The 20,259-nt window shown below is 40.3% G+C and overlaps 3 protein-coding genes and 2 long non-coding RNA genes across 5 annotated transcripts in view; 1 reads left to right on the top strand and 4 right to left on the bottom strand.

Annotated features, from left to right (window-relative positions):
• Positions 1-395: 395 nt before the first annotated feature.
• Positions 396-1,948, bottom strand: Apt1 (Acyl-protein thioesterase 1). The gene is made up of 7 exons (XM_089841829.1): positions 1,795-1,948; positions 1,608-1,639; positions 1,474-1,539; positions 1,294-1,412; positions 1,047-1,222; positions 810-974; positions 396-689 (listed from the first exon to the last, which is right to left on the bottom strand). Exons 1-7 carry the CDS (start codon positions 1,867-1,869, stop codon positions 639-641), a joined length of 684 nt encoding a protein of 227 aa, XP_089697955.1. The 5' UTR covers positions 1,870-1,948; the 3' UTR covers positions 396-638.
• Positions 1,949-2,065: 117 nt separating this feature from the next.
• LOC149718005 (uncharacterized) overlaps positions 2,066-20,259 on the top strand; it is a 32,783-nt gene continuing 14,589 nt past the window's right edge. The window contains exon 1 of the long non-coding RNA XR_016368318.1: positions 2,066-2,951. This is a non-coding gene — a long non-coding RNA (uncharacterized LOC149718005). The remainder of the gene's footprint in view (positions 2,952-20,259) is intronic.
• On the bottom strand, positions 3,183-4,843 carry mtTFB1 (mitochondrial transcription factor B1). Its single transcript, XM_089841828.1, has 2 exons — positions 3,546-4,843; positions 3,183-3,442 (listed from the first exon to the last, which is right to left on the bottom strand). The coding sequence occupies exons 1-2, from the start codon at positions 4,337-4,339 to the stop codon at positions 3,250-3,252; spliced, it is 987 nt and encodes a 328-aa protein (XP_089697954.1). The 5' UTR covers positions 4,340-4,843; the 3' UTR covers positions 3,183-3,249.
• Positions 5,124-8,794, bottom strand: LOC149718008 (solute carrier family 35 member G1-like). Its single transcript, XM_089841826.1, has one exon. The coding sequence runs from the start codon at positions 6,370-6,372 to the stop codon at positions 5,239-5,241; it is 1,134 nt and encodes a 377-aa protein (XP_089697952.1). The 5' UTR covers positions 6,373-8,794; the 3' UTR covers positions 5,124-5,238.
• On the bottom strand, positions 13,972-15,043 carry LOC149718007 (uncharacterized). The gene is made up of 2 exons (XR_016368317.1): positions 14,347-15,043; positions 13,972-14,264 (listed from the first exon to the last, which is right to left on the bottom strand). It is a non-coding gene; the product is annotated as an uncharacterized LOC149718007 (long non-coding RNA).

The raw sequence follows: 20,259 nt of genomic DNA, 5'->3' as shown, positions 1-20,259 counted from the left end.
CAACCCCAATTTTTTTTTACAAAATTAACAGAAAGAGGTGATTAAATACATAGAAGTTTTAACACAGTTAATTTAAATCAAGCTCTTATAGGAATGATTATATATATATTTTTTTAAGTTAAATTAATTTAAAAATTAAGTTCTCAGAAACACTAATTAAGCTTTTTAAGGTGAACTTTTAATAATTTGCATATCCCGTAAATATATCAATTAATTTCTTGTGGCAATTACAAACCCCCTACCGTAATAGTAGTATTTATCCTATAGTATAATAATTTAGTTAGAAAATATGATCTCATTTCTTAATTTGTAGATTATTATTTTTTTTTTTTGACTAGCCTAAAGATGAAAATTAAATTAGAATTAAAATTAGAATTAAATTAACAACACCCATATTTAAAAAAAACTTTTTTTTGTTTTTTAATTATCTAAATTAATTAATTAATTAATAGTTTTAATTTTTAATTTCTTTTTTTTTATACATAGTATATTTAATATTTTCTTTTAACAAAGGAATTATGGGAGATTTTTTTTTAACAAGATTATCTTTTTAAGTTTAGTAGAAAAATCCCCGGAGAACAAAACGAAAGTGTAGACCTAAATGTGAGGCAAACTTGTCTATTTTTTTTTATTTTCTTTTATATGGGTGGTAGTTGTTTGTCCATGAATTCTTTCGTATCCCTCATTTCCTAATTGGACAGATATTTATTAATTAGTCTACTCTGATTGGCTGAAATCCAACCAATAGGGGAAGGGGGGCCTATGATTGGCTGAAATCCAACCAATAGGGAAAGGGGGGCGTGGCTTACCTCATCGCAGGAACTATGCATCATTCCCTTGTATGTTTTAAACTCTATATTAGTCATAAATTTCTTCAGGAGTTCGGAGGTCATGAACCCCCATTTGTAAGGTACAACAGGGTCAAGGTCCCCATGGCATTGCAAGATTGCTAAATCTTTACTACACGCTAATGCCTGTAATTAAGATTAGATTAGATAACGAGGATTATGTTAATTATATCATAAAACTACCCATTAATTACTTACATCAGGGAAAGTTTTAAATAGAGGTAACCAACAACTGAACCCCACTACTCCAGCCAAGGGTTTGCTTAACCTCAGGGCTGAATAGAGGGCTAAAGCGCCCCCTTGGGAAAACCCCCCCAATAAGATCCTATTGGTGGGAATTCCCGCTTTTTCTTCCTCCAGTATCAACTGGTGGACTTTTTTAAAAACATTTAAATTTATTTAAATTTTAAATTAGGTAAGATTAATTTTTATTATTCTTACTTACTTGATTCAGTGGCCCTTTTAATCCCTTCTTCATCTTCTGGCCCACTTGCATCTAAGGTCATTAAATCAAACCAAGATGGCATTTTGAAACCAGCATTTAACGTTACCGGAATAACAGGCCTTTAATTGTTATAATTTAATTAGCCAAAAAAAAAATAAATAATTATTTTAAGTAACTTACGCGGTGGGACAAATATATTTAATATGAGGCGATTTAATTGAATTAATTGCAGCCGCCCATCCATGCCTGAAAAATTTATTAATTATTTTAATTTAAATCATTTTAATCGCGATTAAATTCGCGTTTAAACTTACCCGGTATCACCCAGACCATGTAGGAAAATAACCTGTCAAAAAAAAAAATACATGACGAGGCTTAGCGGCGGTTATTTTCTGGTTTTATAATTTTAATTCGCTGGTTTTATTATTTTAATGGATTTGTAAGTTAACTACGCCGATTATTTACGTTGTTATTTTTAAAATGAAAAGGGATTGGACTTACGGTGGCTGTTTGTTTGGCTGTAGCGGCGACAATTACGGGTGACGCGGACATGTTCGAAGACGAGTTTCCTCCCATACACGCCAATAATCAATAGACCCCCCGAGTGTGCGAATCCCTGTTTTGTACGCGCATTTACCGCCAAAAGACAGCGCTCTCGCCACGCCTGCGCTTCCTAGTTCCTACGCAACTTTTCCCGCCTGCTGTAACGCCGCTTGGCCCAACTTGTTTAAATCGTTTCAAGGTCGAAAACATAGCCTCTCGTTTAAAAAGGCCTTTAGATTGTAAACCATGACGGGGAAAGCTTTTCATTCCGAATGTTTTTAGTTTACCAGTAATTTCGCAGTTATAATCAGCGTGGGAAATAAGGCGGTGGCACCATGAACCATCTATCTAGAAGGTTCATGGTGGCACAGGGCAAATGACCAGTTTAAAAATTGCCTGGACCAGTTTAAAAATTAAATCAGAGGGGGGGGGGGTTAGTGGTCCACCGGACCACTAAGAAAATTCTAGGGTAACCACAGTCCAGACATTAAGTCAAATATTTTCATTACCCGCTTCTTTAAGTTCTTTAGTTTAACAGACGATGTGCCCTTTCCAGTGGTCATGGACCAGTTTATTTATTCCAGGCCAGGGGTGTCGCTGGCCGAATGTCCAGTTTTAAAAAAAACCTTATTTCCCACCCTGGTTATAATTTTCCTTAATCCTCCTTATTTCCTATCGCCGGAAGTTAAGCTTGTCGTCTGATACAGTACAAATTTTTGGCCTTGTAGCACAAGACATACTTCTTTCCGTTACTCCACGAATCCCGAGGTAAGCCTAACTTCCGACCTTAGGGAATATGGTGGGTTATTGCCGTTTTCCATTTAGTATTTTTAACGGAATGAAAATAATAAAAGTTTCATTAAAATCCTATTACAGCTATGGCTCCTGCAATATTTCTCCATGGTATTAGATTGTCAAGGCCTGTAAATTTGAGAGGCTATGTTGGAACGCACCTGCTCGGATTTGTGACGTTCGCGGTTATTTTACTGAAGGGATTAAGCCTTGCCAGGCGAGCCAGTAATAATGTTAATAAAATCGCGAAGTTGCGAGTATCCCAGTCTAGGAGAAGTTGGACAAGTACTAGCGAGGAAGATTACATCTTTACAGATAACTTTGTAAGTATGCCCTTGGTTTTGGGATAAGGGTCACGGGGTGTGGTGGAGGAGAGAGTTTAAACCAGCTATTAAATTTCAACGTGACATAGGCCTAGCTAGTTACTTCATTTATTTTAATCATTAGCAATGGCTGGTATATTTATTTTTCGCACAATTGTTGCAAAAGCGTTCTGGCCAACCATGCAATTAAAAAATATGGCATGATCCTTATTATAATTGATAATATACCAATTGAAAAGCATTTAATATTTAATTTCTATGCGCAATACATTTCTTAATAAGGTTTCAACACAGTCAGTCAAATAACAATCTTTTTAGTTCTGTAATCAAAATCCCGAATATCTTCATTTTCCTTAACTAAGGATTCGTAGGCGTGGCACAACCGTCCCACTTCTTCCACTGTTAGTTCATAGGGACGCGAATCAGGGCTGACCTCCGCGCGTTTTATCATTTCCATTCTCAAATCACTCCTTTCTTTAGGAAATAGTAATCTGAAATGATAATTAGCAATAAAATTTACAACATATTCTGTTGGTAAACCGGCTACCATGCCAAGGCTTAAGCTAAGCCTCGGCCCCCTCGGGTAAAACTTACTGTACGCCATTCTTGCAATACTTTTGCCTGTAATGAAAGACACTCCTAACAACTCTCTCGACTAGTTCAAAGGGTAATTTAATCAGGGGTTCGACTCTAGGGGTGAATCTGACAAGGCCCACGTCAACTTTAGGCTTAGGGAGAAAGGCGGCACCGGGAATAGTACTCCTGCGTTCGACGTGAAATAAATATTGGCACATGATGGAGAGTCTATTTCGTTCTGGCGACATTACGGGGGCGGCCATTCGGTCAGCCACTTCTTTTTGAAACGTAAATGTTAGTCGCGTTCGTCCATAAACAAAGGGACCCGATCTGGTGGACGCGTATCTTAGATAACGAATAATTAAGGGAGTTGAGACATTAAAGGGGAGATTTCCAATGATATGAACAGGAGGGTCCTCAGCTTCCCACGCTTTTGAAATTTCCCGGGGGAAAATGTTTTCCAAGTTTTCGTCTAAACAATCTCCCAGAATGATTTTTAGTTTCCCACCGCAGGCTTCTTCTAATAATTGGAGACTAGGTAGAAATCTGCGGTCCTTTTCAATGACTACCACTTGATTGGGACCCGATTCTAGTATGGGTCTTGTAATGTTGCCCGGACCAGGACCAATTTCGCAGACGTAACCGTCTTTAAGATTACCGGCGGTTCTGGTAATTTTAGAACAAATTGCCGCGTCCATTAAAAAATTCTGGGAGAGTTGTTTTAGGGCTCGTAAACGGTACAGTCTCAAAATATCCTTGATAGTTGGTAAAGGCGGTAATCGTGTCCATGTTGCTGGATTCGTAGCACCCATCTTCTTAACTTTGAATTTGGCGCCCTGACTTAAGTTTAAATGGAGAAGGGTACTATTTAGATTTTCCCTACTAACACGTCGAGCCACCTGGGAGCAGCCATCTTATATTTTAGCTCGTCCGAGGCGTCATCTAGTGGGAAACATTGAATACTATTTTGAGGGAAATTCAAATGCTATAGGCAGATGCTTTCGTTTTTATTCATCTCTAGCAAAGAAAATATAGAACTAATAGGACCATACTAAATATTTAGTGCTACGACAAACAGGGGCGGAGTAATTTAGCAAAACATAAACAAACAACCACCTCCATAGGAATAGCATTACACTAAACTTGGGAGGATCGTAACTCTGGTTCTACCCGAGATACGGGGATGTCCTTTGAGTATGTTATAGTCCAATTTCTCCCCCATCCAACCATACTTAGAACTTAGGGCTACGACAAACAGGGGCCGAGTAATTGAGCGAAATGTTCAAAAACATGCCTTAGGAATAGCATCACACCCAACTTTGGAGGCTCGTAGCTCTGTTTCTACTAGAGATACGGGGATGTCCTTTAAGTATGTTATAGTCCAATTTGTCCCCCATCTAACCATACTAAAAACTTAGGGCTACGACAAACAGGGGCCGAGTAATTAAGCAGAACGTAAACAAACAACCCCCTCCATAGGAATAGCATTACACTAAACTTTGGAGGCTCGTAACTTTGGAAAATTCAGGGAAGTATGTGGGGAAAAACCTGGAAATCTCACACACATTTTAAGAATTTAAATGATATAATAGCCGATTAGGGCGTATATTTTTATTCAAAAAGGCTTAACAGAAAATATATTAGTATTTTGAAGATTTTTCAATTGCATTAATAACGTTGTAATTAAGTTTAAGCGTCGTTAAAGACTTTTTTAAAATAAGAACTCGTATTTTCGTAAAGTCTCGGATTTGCGAATGTAATTCAATAGAGGCGGTTTGAGGCCATAGAGGACGACGCTTGACAAAACGAAAATGCCTCCGATGATACTTAAGACATCGGGGGGCTCGGATATGACGACCGTTTGAAAGAAAAAAGTGAATAGGACATCAGCCGCGCTACGCACAACCGAAACTAAACCGACTTCCCCCTGTTGAAGGGAAACGCTCAACAAAAACGACCCAATGAAGAAAATAATCATTAATAGCGTGATGGCGATAGACTCGATACCGCAATACGGCATTCGCGGTTCCTCATCCACTAGGAGCACCAGCAGAATCGTCAAGGGCGAACCCAGAATGGCCACCCACACTTGATTGGCCCCGTAATGTACGCCTTGAAGGTTGCGACGAGACAAGATGACCACGAGGACGTAACTCGCCGTACAACCGAAAGCCACACCTAAACCCTGTCCGTCGATGGTCAGAGCGACGGACGATGGGTCCGACGCCAACCAGGGTAATTTTGTCAAGAGACACAAACCGACGCACGTCATAAAGATGGCCGAAACTTGAAGAACGGAACAAGCCTCCTTCAAGACGATCCTGGAAAGAATCGTGGCAAAAATGGGGTAACTGACGATGATGACGTTGGCGTCGAAGAGACTCAATCTTCTCATGGACATTAACCACAGATACGTGCTGACGTTTACGGCGACGCAAACTGGCAAGTAATTGCCCAAGAGTTTTTTCGGGTCCTTGATGAGGCCGTCCCAATACACGATGGACATGGGTATGCCGACGACGACGTAAAAGAGCATGAGGAAAGAAGTCAAGGTCCCGGATGGGTACTCCTCCAATCTTTTGGCCAAGTAGGAACTGGCCGCGAATAAGAACCCGGAGACTAAGGAACAAGTGGTGGCGAAAATCAAGGAGGGAACCTTGGTCGTCTCCTCTTTAGCCTCGTGACTTTGACCTTGACCCGGAACGTTTTGAGCGAGAGAATTGTCTTCCTGCCCTTGGCTTTCATTTAAACGAAAGGTGGCGTAATTGGGTGCTGCTGCGTGGTTTCTCTTCGAAAAGCCACCATCGGGCCTTTCGAAAGAGTAGTTGGCGGAATGGGGCCACATAATGCTATCACTTGGCGCCGCGTCTCTCCTCTTTTCAAAACTGAACTCTCAACAATGAACAATTAACCGTCAAACTCTTCTTATCAAGCTTGAAACGTGTACGAGTACAGTATCATAAAGTTCAACTTAATTATTCCTTTTGACGTGAAGTGAAACTATGCCATTGAGATAGTCCACGTCAGAAAGGTTACATGTTGTTTGTTAACTAGCTCATAACCGTTCACTAACAGACGCCTCCGTAACTTCTCTTTCAAGTTCCTCGTTAAATTTGGCGCCAACCAAATACTTTCCGCTGTTTCACTATAGAGGGCGAGATCTCACCGGTCTCCTCGGTTTAGCCTAAAGCGAGGAGACCGGAGAGATCCTCACGTGACCAGACGTCACACGGAGAGAAACTAACTAGTTGTCGCCACGAGTTCTATAATCCTACTTTCCAGTATCTCTTCGATACAATACTGTATTGAAAATAGGACGTGGGTATAATTGATTTCAAATTGCCACCATCATATACTGAATGTGTTAGACCAGTAAAGAGCGGTGACAGCTTGTTGCCTTGGGCGGTATTGGACTCTATAGGAAAATAAGATGGGTTGACGCTAGAGTGGGTTTCCATCCATGGTGTTTATATCTTTGAAAAGGGGTTCCGTAGTATTTGATGATATTAACAAGCTGGTGGAAATTGTGGCGTTGGTGCGTGTTACCACCCAGTTGGCTTTTATATAATCGCCCTATATTTATAAGATATGTATAAAAAAGTGTATCGTCGCATCTTGAAGAAGATAACTTCGGCTGAATTTTAATGACATTCCTCGACAGACATAGTGCAGGCCTTCCATATATGAAAATGATTCCAGACCCTTTTTGATAGATAAAAAATAAAAACATTGGCAACGGATTTCCCTCGGGAACACGTCCTACTCGTATTCCTCAATTTAATCGCCAGATATCTTGGCCCGGTTGCTTTTAATCTGACTTACACCCGCGGTTACCTTTGACCCATAAGTGAAATATTGAACAGAAAGGCATGGCCAGAAACGTCTCTTCTTAATTCCCTTATCAGAAGCTAACTTAGATGAAATGACTAAACGAGCTTCGTTTAAAGGGAAGCCTACCTTACGTGTAGAATAGAATTCTTTGTGACCTTTGATCCCGCGGGTTGATAAAATCTATCCCAGATAGCATTTCGGCTCTTTCTATAAACGCCCGAGTTTGCCCATCCAACCTTTAGTCAATCCCACTTTTAAACGCGCGTTATAAGCCTCCTTTTGACCCTTGACCCCTTGAATTGTCTCCGTCCCATCTTTCTTCGGGATCTCTAAGATTCCTGTAGTTTTACAATAGACGTTCGCGTAGATTTTGAGGCGCCAACCATGAGCCTTTATGGCCACTCTGGTTTTATATATTGTATTTTAAGATGCTATATACTCTCTTCTGTGGAGTTTTTTTTGTTAGCTTTTTATTGGGGTGGCTCGAGGGAAGGGAGGGTCAAAGCTGATCAAGATTATTTACGATCTTTATTCGGGGCGCTTTTGGAGTGCACCTCCTCGCTCGTAAAGAGCTAGTGACTCCTCCACGTCCGAGTGACAGCGGAGAGAAGAGCTCTAAAGCTTTGTTTGTTTGGCGCCTAGTTCTCTAGTTTTTCAAGAAGGATAAATAGTAAATAGTCATTCATTCATTCATTCATTCATTCTAGTTATACCGAAATCTTTCAGCTGAGCATCCATAAATCTTTTCGCGATAAGCTCTTAAGATTGGCTCAAAATTCACAAAGTGAAAAGCCGAGTTATTTGCCTAACGATATCATTCAAAATTAATTAATCCCAGGCTATTTTAATTAATTAATATTATCGCGTAGAAAACGTTTTAATTCAGGAGTATAATTTGAATGACCTTAAGGTCAATGGGATCAAAGTGTTGCATTTTTTTCCCCAACAAGTAGTAAGCGTGTCATCGTTTACTCAACAGTCTTAAATAATTTTGTTATTTGGATGGGGGGTGACCACTGACCGCCACTGGAAGAGGAGGTGACTCGATCCCTCAAGATTTCCTCCGCCTTCTCCTTTTGAAGACACGGACGCTTTCTCAATATATATGAAAGAGAGAGGGAGGGAGTGAGGGGTCAAGGGTGAATAGAGTTTCTTGGTTCTCGAATGGCAAGCCTATAGCTATATAGTCTTGCAGATGTGTCGTAGACTCGGTGGCGCCGACGTCTTGGGCGGCTGGCCTTTATCACGCTGAAACGCCGAATTATGACACTAGGGAGAGAGAGGCAAGCGGTGCACCATCGCGGGCCTATTTTGGGGGATTTGAACCCCAGCGATAATTGCCAGCCCGTTTTGTTTCCTCAACTTGACGTCATTTTAACACACTGATCCTTTCGTCTTAGCACTTTGTCCGTACATATTAAAGGGACGGTGAAAGTGCCACCCTTTGGATAAAATAACTCCCCATTTTTAGGCGATTAGCGTTAATAATTAAGGCGTGACATTCTTAGGGATGGTCTCTCTAAAGCGTGATGGCTGGCTGGTCTTTAACCCGTTTCGAATGCTAAATGTTGTAATCTTGGCTACCGTAAACTAGCACACCTGTTGTTTACACACTCAGCATACTCTGAAAGGTAATATTTCTACACGGCGTGGCATTTTACTTAAAATCCCGGAACAAAAGCGGATGAAACCAAACACGAATCTTTCTCACGAAGAGTTTGTTTTCGATATAATTTTGATATTACAGCTTATATTATAAGAGATATTATAGGTACACCGCGCGGTAGTATTACCTATTTCACGCTAAGGGGATATCTAATTATTAGGGAAAACGAAATGGTGTCGGACACTTATTTTAAACTTTTCCAAGCCTCTGAACGACTATATTTTGTCTATATATTCTAATATTATAAGTGTCCTTGCCCTCTCGTTTTTGGGTATAGCGTTTTAGCCGCGGGTCAGCTCCGTAATTCGCGTTACGTAACGTTATAAGCGAGGGGTGGTATAAGTATAATATGCTTATAGGGTGGCGATCTTAACGTTCTCGTGATACTGCTAATTCGTGCAATGGGTAATTGTTACGAAGGAAGGGGGGCATGGGATGATTTGGCGCTCCGGTAGCCGCTTCGGGATGGGGGGGGGGGGATTTTTAACTTTGCAAATCCCGAGCTATGAATCAAACGCGTTTCAACGCCGCCGCAAAACGGGGCGACTATAGTCGTAATTAAGAGCGAATCCTCCCTATACACTCCCCCGATCATCGTTTTTCGACGAGCTATAGCATCGAAAAACGATTATCGATCGTGACTGTATCGTTCCTATCCCTTCGTGATCGTTAATTCCTAGGTTATATTACGGGCTTTTAATTGTTCAGGCCCTATCGCTTACCTGTCTTAGTCTAACTTCGACGGTATTCAAAAGATATTACAGCGTTTGCATTTCTTAATGATTTTTTGCGATGTTTATTTTAGTGAAGTTTCTTTAATTTATACAATATAGTATTATTATTAATAATAATTAAAAAATATATATATTATGAATTGCTGACGGCATCATATTTTTTTCGAATGAGACTCGAAGGTATATTGTCACGTGAGGTTTAATTTAAGGGAGGAGGGGAGGGGAAGGGATTTACCTCGTTATAATACGATCGACAGTTTAAATAGTTTCCCACGGTATGATATCGAGCGACTCATTAGGACGGTGGTAAACCATCGGGTCGTCGCTCTATACACTGATTGTGTTTTTGTCAAATTCGACTATAGATCTATTTGCGATAAAGAGTAGTGATGTCGAGTTCGGGCGAAGTGATATCATTTAGAATATCAAAACCCGTGTCCATCGCTTTCCACTTTTATACAGAGTAACGTGAAGACACGTTCGGGATCATGTCTTTTGGATGGATGAACAACCCCTTTTAGCTCGCGGTCAGCAGGTGTTTCGCGCCTGGAATTTAGTATTTTTCATTTGGGTTTACTATACTTACTATGGTTTAGTTTCGCCGTCGGCGGCACCTTTTTTCTTTCCCTCCAATTCTTTTCACACGCAACATTTAATTGGAATGTTCACTATCATTTTCGTCTTAGGCTATCTAGAGTTTCTTTTACAAATTCAACGCCATGAACGAAGACCAGAGTCTATTCACCTGACGCTACCAAATATCAGGTACCTACCTGTCTTGTACCTTAGCAAGCACTGTCTTTACGACGTTGAAGAATCGAGAAAACGATGCTTATCTTTTAAGTACAATTCCCTGCGAGTTGCCATCATTAGCAAAACCATTATTAATCGCTAGTGGGAGAGGTGTAACTCTTGAATTTCTCCTTGCAAAATTTTTGGAAATTATTTCTATTTATTTGTGTGGTTTTTTTTTTAATTTTTCAAAATTAAATTGTCGCTGACCCTTTTTGACCTCTAGAAAATTTGCCGTGATCGAGCCCTATTTGTTTAGTATAAGGAAAAAAGGCTCTAGCGAGCGCCTTTATTTTATAGATGGGAAAATAATAACCGTGTTTACCCGACTACTCTCGTGTAATTACGTCTAATCAATTTAAATTAGTAGAAACTATTATTTGGACGCCGGTGTAAATTATGATCAACTACTTTTAGGCGTCCACGACTGCAATTTTCGTACGGTCATAATTAAATGCCCCGTTGCAATTAAGGCAATACGTGGACCACTCCCGTCCTTATATCAATTAGTTCTAATTATTCTTCGGGTCATCATAGACTGTGAACTCTTGTCAGATTCTCTAGAAAAGGCTTACTAAATTTATAGCGTCAAGAAGGATCTGAGGGAGGTGGTGGTAAAAAAGTAATCCGTTGTCAGGTGCAACGTTCCTCGCTGAGTGGCGAGCGCTATCTTTTTCCCGTACTCCATGTTCGGTAGATGGGGAGCTAGTGGATTAATGTATTATAGTTATTTTCATAAAAGGGAAAATGCCGACAAGGATGGGATTATGTTTCCGCGATAACGTGTTTCAACCACCAGAGTGTCTTAGGAAAGGAATTTTTTATCGAGAGGCAAATCACCTCGGCCCGGAACTATAGGAGCATCGCCGTCTTAAGGGATGTAATTGGGGTAGGGATGTTTCAGAAAGGAGTGTGCTCTCCCTCGGAACGTAGCTTCGTTTTATTTTTCTTAATCCGGGCAGCGCGTGATAGGGGGAAAAAAGAAGTTGAATTTAATCGTCAGCGTTTTCTTGGCTAGCGATGACAAGAAAGTTTCAAGTTTCTCCTGCATGCTGGCGGATGGATAATTTCTAGTCTAGGATTCGCTTGCTTTCGGCGTTATCATCACTTTTAGCTTCAGGAATACGGTGGTATAAATTTGAAGCCGGAATGCTATTGTCTTGTCATTATTTTTCATCCATGCCAGGTATTAGATATCTTCCCTTTATGGAATTTATGATCAACTTTTGAGTATCCGCTTACAAGACTCAAAAAATTTCAAGAATTTTAGTTACCAAAAAGTATGACGCGATAATGCATTGTTTTCCGCACGTCCACCATTGATAACTCTACCCCCATAGTTAGGACTGTTTCCACAATGACTGTCTGTACCGAGCTCCGCAATCACCCCGTACAACAATTAAGGAATGACAAGGTCTTTAGATTTTAGTCGAAGAACAATCGGGTAATTTTCAACACCTGGCCGTTTGTCCTTTTAGTAGCCGTTGTGTCAGAATTATTCTCTCCTTTCTCTGTCCGCCCATCGTTTTACGGGGTCCTCCGCGGGGCTTAACACTTAAGTATCGCCTTGAGGTTAAACGACGGCCATCTACGTACGCTAGCGTAGATCGCCTACCACGTGATACTTTGTAATTATAGCACGGTGTCTTAATGATTATTGATGGTTTCATTGTATCTTGGCGTAGTTTTACTTTCAGTAATGGGTAAAAATCGGTCGCGTTGCAATTTATTTTAGCCAATTATCAGATAAAGGTCTATTTTAGATCTTTTAGAAAATATAGTGACGTATTTTTTTAAAAGTAAGGTTTGGTGCTGATAATAATTATATAATAATTATTTAAGCAACCTGTCAGCCTGTCAGGTACAAACCGGTATCCACCCGACGACTCCAGTTAGTTCCTGAGAATCCAATTGAATAAAAAAAATGTGTGTATATAATTTCAAGGTCGAAAGAACTTTTGCTTTCCAATGTCAATTAGCGCGCGTTTCGTAGTGGTTCTTCTCAGTTCTTCTTCCCCCCCCCCTCGCGAGTTAGGAGACTTAGGAGCGCGAATCGAGCACCCCGAGAAAGAGCAGAACCATTCTGTTTTTCGCCTCCCTTCTTCCATGGATGGGTCTCTCGGACGGAGCCAGGTGCGACTCAGACAGACTGGCGTCTCTCTTTCTTGATTCTATCACGCTTCGTGGGATTCTTGGAGGAGAATAGCGGTACACTATATCTACTCTCGTGTCCTGCCCTGTCCTCTGTGTATAGGCGTTCCCCCGTAAACACCACCACACCGCGCTCCCTTAGCTACACGGCGGGTATAGTGCTAGGAATTCCAATGCCCGCGCCTAACTAGAGCAAGCCTGACCTCCCAACTGTTGCTCCGACCAAGGGATCGGACACTAGCTAAAGGCTCCGCCATGGAAAGGTCTCGTTGGGCTAAGAGCTGGAGGAATTGGGCTACCCTTCGTTAAACGTTACTGTATCTGACTTCCCTTTCACTATGAACTTTGTTTGATAATTGTACTATTGTTAGGCTATAGAGTTTCACGGTAACTCTCGGCCCCTTTTTTTCGACTGTTGGGTTTGGGGTTATAATGGTTTGACCCGTGGTCGTATACTATACGGTGAGTGCTTCGTTTTCGTTCGCAGGTGCGCGCCAGACGATTAGGAGCCTCTTTTAGAGTTTAGTTTGTCCAGGGTGGAGAGATTCTTTCACTTCCTTCAGGTGCTGCCTGAATGGGTGGGTGGTGAGTTCCCGGGTAAAATGACGCGATCATACGCTACCAATAGAAGAAGGTGATGGCCCGATTAACCACCAAAGTCAATTTACGGGCGATCCGCTAATGGTTCCTTTAGAATGAAAGTCAAGGAAATTTCAAGCCTCTCTTGAAAAGAATGTCGCTAAAAACAGACTCGATGGGGTGAAAGTATTTATTCTGACGTCAAAAACGCGGGAAAATATTTTGCTTTGGTGCTATTTCAAAATTTTCCACAAATTTTAAATATTTTTAAAGGATTTACCCGAAAATCTTTTTGGTTAATGGCTTTGCGCGAATGGAACCCTTTCTCGCGAAAGTTCATGTTTGTCACGCAAACTGAGTTGGTGGGTGGTTGACTCTCCTTCGTTCTATTCAAGTCCTTAACAAAGCTTCTGAATTGCAAAATGCACCTGAATCTTAGTCACTCTTAAATTGAACGTGTCATCTCTCTCTCAGTTCTCATCGGCACTTAACTTAGAGGGCTCGAAATTGAAAAGGCGTGTATCTTCTTTCGCCTAAGAATGTCCTTTGTCCGGTATATTTCTATTTTGTTGGTGGTACCCGCTTGGTACCCTTTCACTTCGCTTAGCTTCTAATTGGAAATAAGTGAGAGGACACCTGACCCCGAGAATGTATGAGAAACTTTCGATACTCCTTGATGTTTGTCAAAAAATATAGGTAAAATAGTAGTATTCCCCCTCCACGGATTTTTAAAAGTTTGTACTCATTTCTGATAGTAAATGAGGTGAGGAACACGATGCCGTTAAAAATTTCCACCGCAAATGATTTTGAAATTTTTTTTTTGAATTTTTTTTTTATGAAAATTGCAATATTTTGGAAAAGGAGAAATCTAATAGAAACTGAACCTAACCTAAGCTAACCTAAGCTAACCTAAGCTAACCTAACCTAACCTGAACCTAACCTAACCTGAACCTAACCTGAACCTGAACCTGAACCTAACCTAACCTGAACCTAACCTAACCAAACCTAACCTAACCTGAACCTAACCTAACCAAACCTAACCTAACCAAACCTAACCTAACCAAACCTAACCTAACCTAACCTAACCTGAACCTAACCTAACCTGAACCTAAAATATCCCAAACATAATCTAAACAAGTGTATTCGCCCCAAATATCAAATATACAAACAACCATAAGTAATATGTGCTACCTTTTTTTTAAAAAAAAAAAAAATCATTTGCGGTGAAAAATTTTGACGGCATCGTGTTCCCCGCCTCATTTACTATCAGAAATGAGTACAAACTTTTAAAAATCCGTGGAGGGGGAATACTACCATTTGGCCAAAATATATAACAAAGGCCCTTTTCACACACACGACAAGAAAAACGTGCACGTGTTGCTTGCTTCTGCGACTTAGAAAAAGGAATTTACATTTAAATTACAAGAATTTAACGTTGTTTACCCACTTTACTTATCTTAAAAGGCCCTGGATTTTCCAGGTATAAGTATAATTACTGGTTACTAGCTTTCGAAAGTCGAAAATCGAAAATCTTGGGTATGATCATTTTAGAGAAATGTCCTTTAAAATGTGATAGGAATATTCGATGAGGACGAGGGCCAGCTATTAATTCGGAGGGCGTTTACTGAGGTTTTTAATTCGATTTTGAACGCTCATTGACAGTCTTTCGCGGTTTCACGTATAGAAATTCCTGAAAGTTTTAGTCGCCTTTTTTTTTGAGAGGAGCAATATTTAAAGCAATTTAGTTCTTTTTTTTTTAATATAATTTTTGCGAATTAAATTCGGGGCGTTCCTTGATCGAAAGTACATTAAAGATCTTTGGGTAACTGATAGCCATTCGTGGTTCAATGCCAAACCGCATCATTGAACGGCTCTTTGCCAATTCTGCTTGTGTCATTTTCATTATCAGTTTGCCCCCAAGGAACACGTGGATTATAAGAAAGAAAGAAAGAAGAATGCTGCCGTCTCGCGCTCTTTCTTCGCGCCACAATTTAAGAGGCCTATTAATGGGAATTTATTTGGAAAATTGCGGGAAAAGAGTGTACTTTATTGAAATAAGTTTTTTTCGGATAATTTTGATTTACGATTCGAGAAGGGGCAGGTGCTCTTCTTGTCCTTGTACCGGTAAATAAGTGGTGGACGATACGGACCTCCGCTAGCTGACAAAGAATAAGCCCCATCCCCATGACCAGAAGATTCCACCCTATTATTTTTCCCCACACTTTTCCGAATATCAAATAGCTTTCGCCGCAATTATACCAGATGAGATCTTACTCTGTTTTCATCTCGAGGTTTTTCTCTCGAGCTGTTTACTGGGTAAGACATACTTGTATATACTCTTCATCTTGAAGTATAAATCAAAAGATTTGATGAATGATTTTTAATGGAGTCTGGTCACGCTCTTTTTTCTTTAAGAAATGTGTAATGAGATAGATATTTCGCCGGCATGATGGGAAAATTTTATTTCTAGGCGAAAAAAGCAAAGTTTTTGGTTATCTCAAACCCCCTAATTATATTTCTCTTCTTATTTAGAGAAATTGCGATAATTAACTCGGCTTTTTTTTAATTATGCTGTTTTTTTTTTAAGATTACGGCCCTTCGGCTCAAAGACGTTGATCTCTCTCCCTACCCCCCATCCCTCTTAATTTTAATTACCGACTTGTTTTATTGCCTAATTTATAAACACGGCCCTCGGCCCGAGCTATCTCATTATACTGAAAATTTACGTATGTTTTATTTCTGGAGCTGCAATTAAGCGAAACTCTACGCGTGCTTTAATGAACAAAAAAAAACTTTAAACTCCTTAAAATCCTGAGAAGATGAGTTTTCTTTCAATGGAACACGTGCGTAAACATTCTCGGGACTCTGCTTTCGCGAAAGGGGATCGAATTTCGATTCATTTTCGAGGCGACTGTATAATGATTCGAACAAGGACCTTCTCTGTTTTCCTCGTCATGTGTCAGTCTTTAATCCTGACTTGAAATATCTTGTCTGATATCTCTGGCGTTGCTCATTAGTTACGTCATCAAAACACGGAGGTGTCAAACGCCAGCAAAATCTTTGCCGAATATAAAGTAATTTTAAAATGTGAAAGTAACTAAGCGTACTTTCCATGTGTACCAACAGCAGCGTCCCAGAGTATTTACCCATTGTTATCCAAAAATAGTAAGACATTCTATTGTTTTCAAGGGAAGGAATTCTCCAGCTATAGGCCCCGCGTCTCTTATTAGAGTTTGTAAAGGAATTTCTGATGAATGAGAAACAGCTGAAGAAGCTCTAATGGTTGTAGAACATCGCGTAACATCGTTATACGGAATGCGGCGAGCGACGATTAAGCCTTAATTCGTTTAGTTATCATCCCTCATCTACTCTTTATTTATCCAGCTCCTCCTCATTACGAGTATATATACCAAAGATGGGAGAGATGTCATTTTTATCCACCCTCGCTAAAACGGGTTTTCTAGTTGGCCCTATTCTATTTTCTCCTACACAAACACACACCTGCACCCTCTGCTGCTATCATCAGCTGCGAACCAAATTCTTTCCCGGGAAAAGAAAGAACTCTTAAAGATACGGTACATTACTGGCTCGCGCGCCAAACTTAAATTAACCGCCCGGGGTTCGTGCCTAAAGATATTTATCGTACGCTCTAAGAAACTGCTTGGGTTTTTAATACTGTATGGAAGAACCCCTCGGATCCGTACGAGGAAAATATTTTGTATAAGAAAGAAAAGCGTGTATTTGTAAAATTTGCACCTGTGCCTCGTAAGAAGCTAAATTAGAGTTTTCCTAGAATCTTTCAACTTCTTTAAAATTGGGAGTCATTAAGAAAAAGCTTTTTACGCCGAGCCTATCTAGCTCTCGCCTCGTTTTCTTTTTGGCGTCGAGAAAGAAGCCAGGGATGAATATGCGTACGTCATCGCTGGGGAAAAACTATCGTAAGATAGTCGAATTCATCTTCCCAGAGACGAGATGGATGACGAGACGCGTCTTTCGCGTCACTCGCTGTCACCTGTCGCTCTTTTACTGATGAGAAGCTCGACTTTTTTCCCCCATAGAATATCCATTTCAAACGCGTCATTGTTATTTTTAAATGCCGCTGCTTGCCATCTCAGCTCATGGGCTTAAGAGTCTGTTCTAAATGTTTCAAATGAATCCCATGACGCTATTACCTACCGTCTTTTGGAATAGACTGAAAACATTTAAGTGATAACGCCTTCCTAACTACATTAGGTAGGGTGTATATGTCAAGTTATAATATACGGAGCCCCATGCATGACCTTTAACATTTCGCTATGATATATCTATGTCTTCCGGGAGTACATTATGATTTATGTAAATGAGCTGAGCATTCGGCGCCATCTAAATTCTTCCGTGTATGAATATATGAATGACATTTGTATCGATACTATCTGATGCCGTTTCGATCTGTCTGATCGACCCGCGTCATGCAGCTTATAGATTCCAGGGACTGAATGTCGCCGAAATCCCGCTGTTTAGGCGCGCGTATTATAATAATTATGACGATAATAAAGTATCCCTAGGTAATTCCCCGATGCCACCGTTAACTAAACCCCCAGGGTGGTTCCTAAGCGAACTTAACATAGTTCTATGGTCCATTTCAAATCAATTTTTGGGAGGAATTTTATTGAAAGAAGTGTGGTCCAATCATAAGCAGATCCCGGTTCTCTCTCTCTCTGACGAAAGATGGACCATCAATTTGCGAAAGATGTCACGACTGGCCTTAGACAATAGTCCATCCTGAAAATGGATGCGCATGTGGAACCATTAGTTTTCTAGAATGTCACCTAAGGTTAGGTTAGTCGTAAATACGGCTCGATTAGATGATGAAAAATGGTTTTACACTCCGTTTCCAGCTATACCTTAATCCGCCGCCTTATCTCTTCACCGTTTGGCCTTTGACCTTTCGTAGTACATGGTGCACGGTGCTCGCGATAGGACATGGACAAAATAAGCTTATTTTATATCGGTTAGTACAGAGCGTAGTAGACCTACCGCGCTGGCATTTTTTTAAATCGAATCCAAAACCTCAATTTATTATACTTTGTCTTCGATCTCGATGCATATCGAGACCGTAAGGTCATCACCATCTCTCCGTCAAGTCCATCCGCCATGACCTTCTTCTTATGGTACTGGCGTCGAGTAAGGAGAATATATTCAAATGGCTGGCGTGTGGACTCTCGATGCTTATTGGGAAACATTACGGGTATAGTTTATCGAGGACAGCTGAACATTTTCTTTTCGGGTTTTGGTCTTAATCGTAAATTCTACCTGTATCCGCCCCGAGTAACGAACCTTATTTGGGGGTGGGGAAGAGAGAAACGCAACGCAACCACAAGAACAAGATCTCTATCTTAAGCTTTTAACTTTTTTTGAAATGGTTGTCTCGATTTTGTCATCGACGAATTTATTTATTAATTTCGCAAAAGGACCGGTTTTTCCGGCAATGAATTCCTTCATTGTTCCGCAACCAAATCCTTTCCAACCGCATTGGCCCCGAGAAACGCGTTTGACCTTTACGACCCTGTAGATATAGAAGCACGTGCCCACCTCGAATATGTCATCCATATACCTTACATACCAAAATGAACTGAAGAAAGTTTCTTCTGATTTGGGGTGTTTTTTGGTATTCATATTGGAAAAGAATATGAGAAGCGTCGAGAACCAGTTGCGCGGAAAGGTTTTGTTTTCACGGAATGAGAAAGACGCCAGTTGCATTCTGGGCCAGAGTTCTTTTACTTCGGACTTAGCTTACTTGTCTTGGGTCGGAGGGAAGTGCGAACGTAGCCGATGTTGGCCGTTGATTTTCGGGAAGCCAGGTGCGTCGTAGACAGACTGGCGACGACGTCTTTGCCGCCTTCTACCAAGAAAAAGACCCGTAGCGGAGTTTCTTACAGGCACGAGAGAAAGAGAGGGGGATAGATTGCGAGCAATAAGGTGGAATTCGCCCAGCTCTTACTTAAACTGGCGTTTCGCCTCGGGCACCTTGCACCTGAAAAATACTCGCGCCCCGGACCATAAATACCGCAAAAACCCAAACCAGGAATGAATTTATACGAGCTATTTTCAAATACCAAATAAATATAACAGCCCTAACTTAGTTCTTCCTTTTTAAATAAATAGGTAAATAACTCGGCCCGTTTATACTTCAAAATTGGTTTTAATTAACGATCAATGGCATTTTCCTCGGTTAATTCGATTATTTTCTTCGTTGTACAAATAGCCAAAAAGATTATCCTAGTAGAGTCTTGTTGAATAAATTACTGTTTGATTTTCGGGCGTAACTATTTGTTTTAAACAAATTCGAGGTCCAAATATTAGGAAGAAATTATCGAACTTTAATCTTGGAATTTTTCGCTTCGATAACTTTTCTATCAAACATAATTATACTCAATTTTTGTTTTTCAACTGTAATTTGCGAAAGAGAGCAACTTGAGGTAGTCGCCATGTTCAAGCTCGTATTGCAAAATATCAAATAAAAGAAAGAGTTAGTGTTTTGATGATAGGGAAATTAAATTAAACGCCGTATGTTTTATTATTTTATCGAGGTCTTGTTTTATTTGGACAGCACGAATGTTTTTTCAAGAAAGCTTTCTTTGTTTAGCTATTTTACAACTTGCAGGTGCGTTGTAGTGTAAACATTAAACTTCCTCAGATTCAAATAATCACTGCGTCACTCCAATGAAAGACTAAAATTACGACACTGCAGTCCATAGCTAAAAGTTAATGAAGTTTAGTAAAAAATAATAATTATTTTCTCTAAATGCATTTTCTAGTTGCAGCCATCAGCTCTATTTTGATGGCATTAACCGGTTTTTTTTTCTTCTTGTTCTTTGTAAAAATTGTATTTTTCGTTCACGAAATCCGGATTTAAGTCTGTCCTGGGGGGTGGGGTGGGGGGTATCTTATCCGGTAATAATGGAGGATTACAAACGCCCCAAAATAATGGGTGCTCTAT

Source organism: Phalangium opilio, unplaced genomic scaffold, assembly GCF_054372755.1.
Source record: "Phalangium opilio isolate 3A_F unplaced genomic scaffold, DU_Popi_V2 ptg000003l_1, whole genome shotgun sequence".
Taxonomy (NCBI): Eukaryota; Metazoa; Arthropoda; class Arachnida; order Opiliones; family Phalangiidae; genus Phalangium; species Phalangium opilio.
Note: the sequence above shows the minus strand (reverse complement) of the source record. Positions and strands in the feature narration are given on the sequence as shown.

What these genes read in the sequence shown, in the direction of transcription:
- Apt1 (XM_089841829.1), bottom strand. Translation starts at nt 1,869, where the DNA reads ATGGGAGGAAACTCGTCTTCGAACATGTCCGCGTCACCCGTAATTGTC. An exon ending in AAATATATTTGTCCCACCGC is followed by an intron (nt 1,413 to 1,473) that starts GTAAGTTACTTA and finishes TAACAATTAAAG; the next exon opens with GCCTGTTATTCCGGTAACGT. An exon ending in TGCATAGTTCCTGCGATGAG is followed by an intron (nt 690 to 809) that starts GTAAGCCACGCC and finishes CTGTCCAATTAG; the next exon opens with GAAATGAGGGATACGAAAGA.
- LOC149718008 (XM_089841826.1), bottom strand. Translation starts at nt 6,372, where the DNA reads ATGTGGCCCCATTCCGCCAACTACTCTTTCGAAAGGCCCGATGGTGGC.
- mtTFB1 (XM_089841828.1), bottom strand. Translation starts at nt 4,339, where the DNA reads ATGGGTGCTACGAATCCAGCAACATGGACACGATTACCGCCTTTACCA. An exon ending in TATTGCAAGAATGGCGTACA is followed by an intron (nt 3,443 to 3,545) that starts GTAAGTTTTACC and finishes TTATCATTTCAG; the next exon opens with ATTACTATTTCCTAAAGAAA.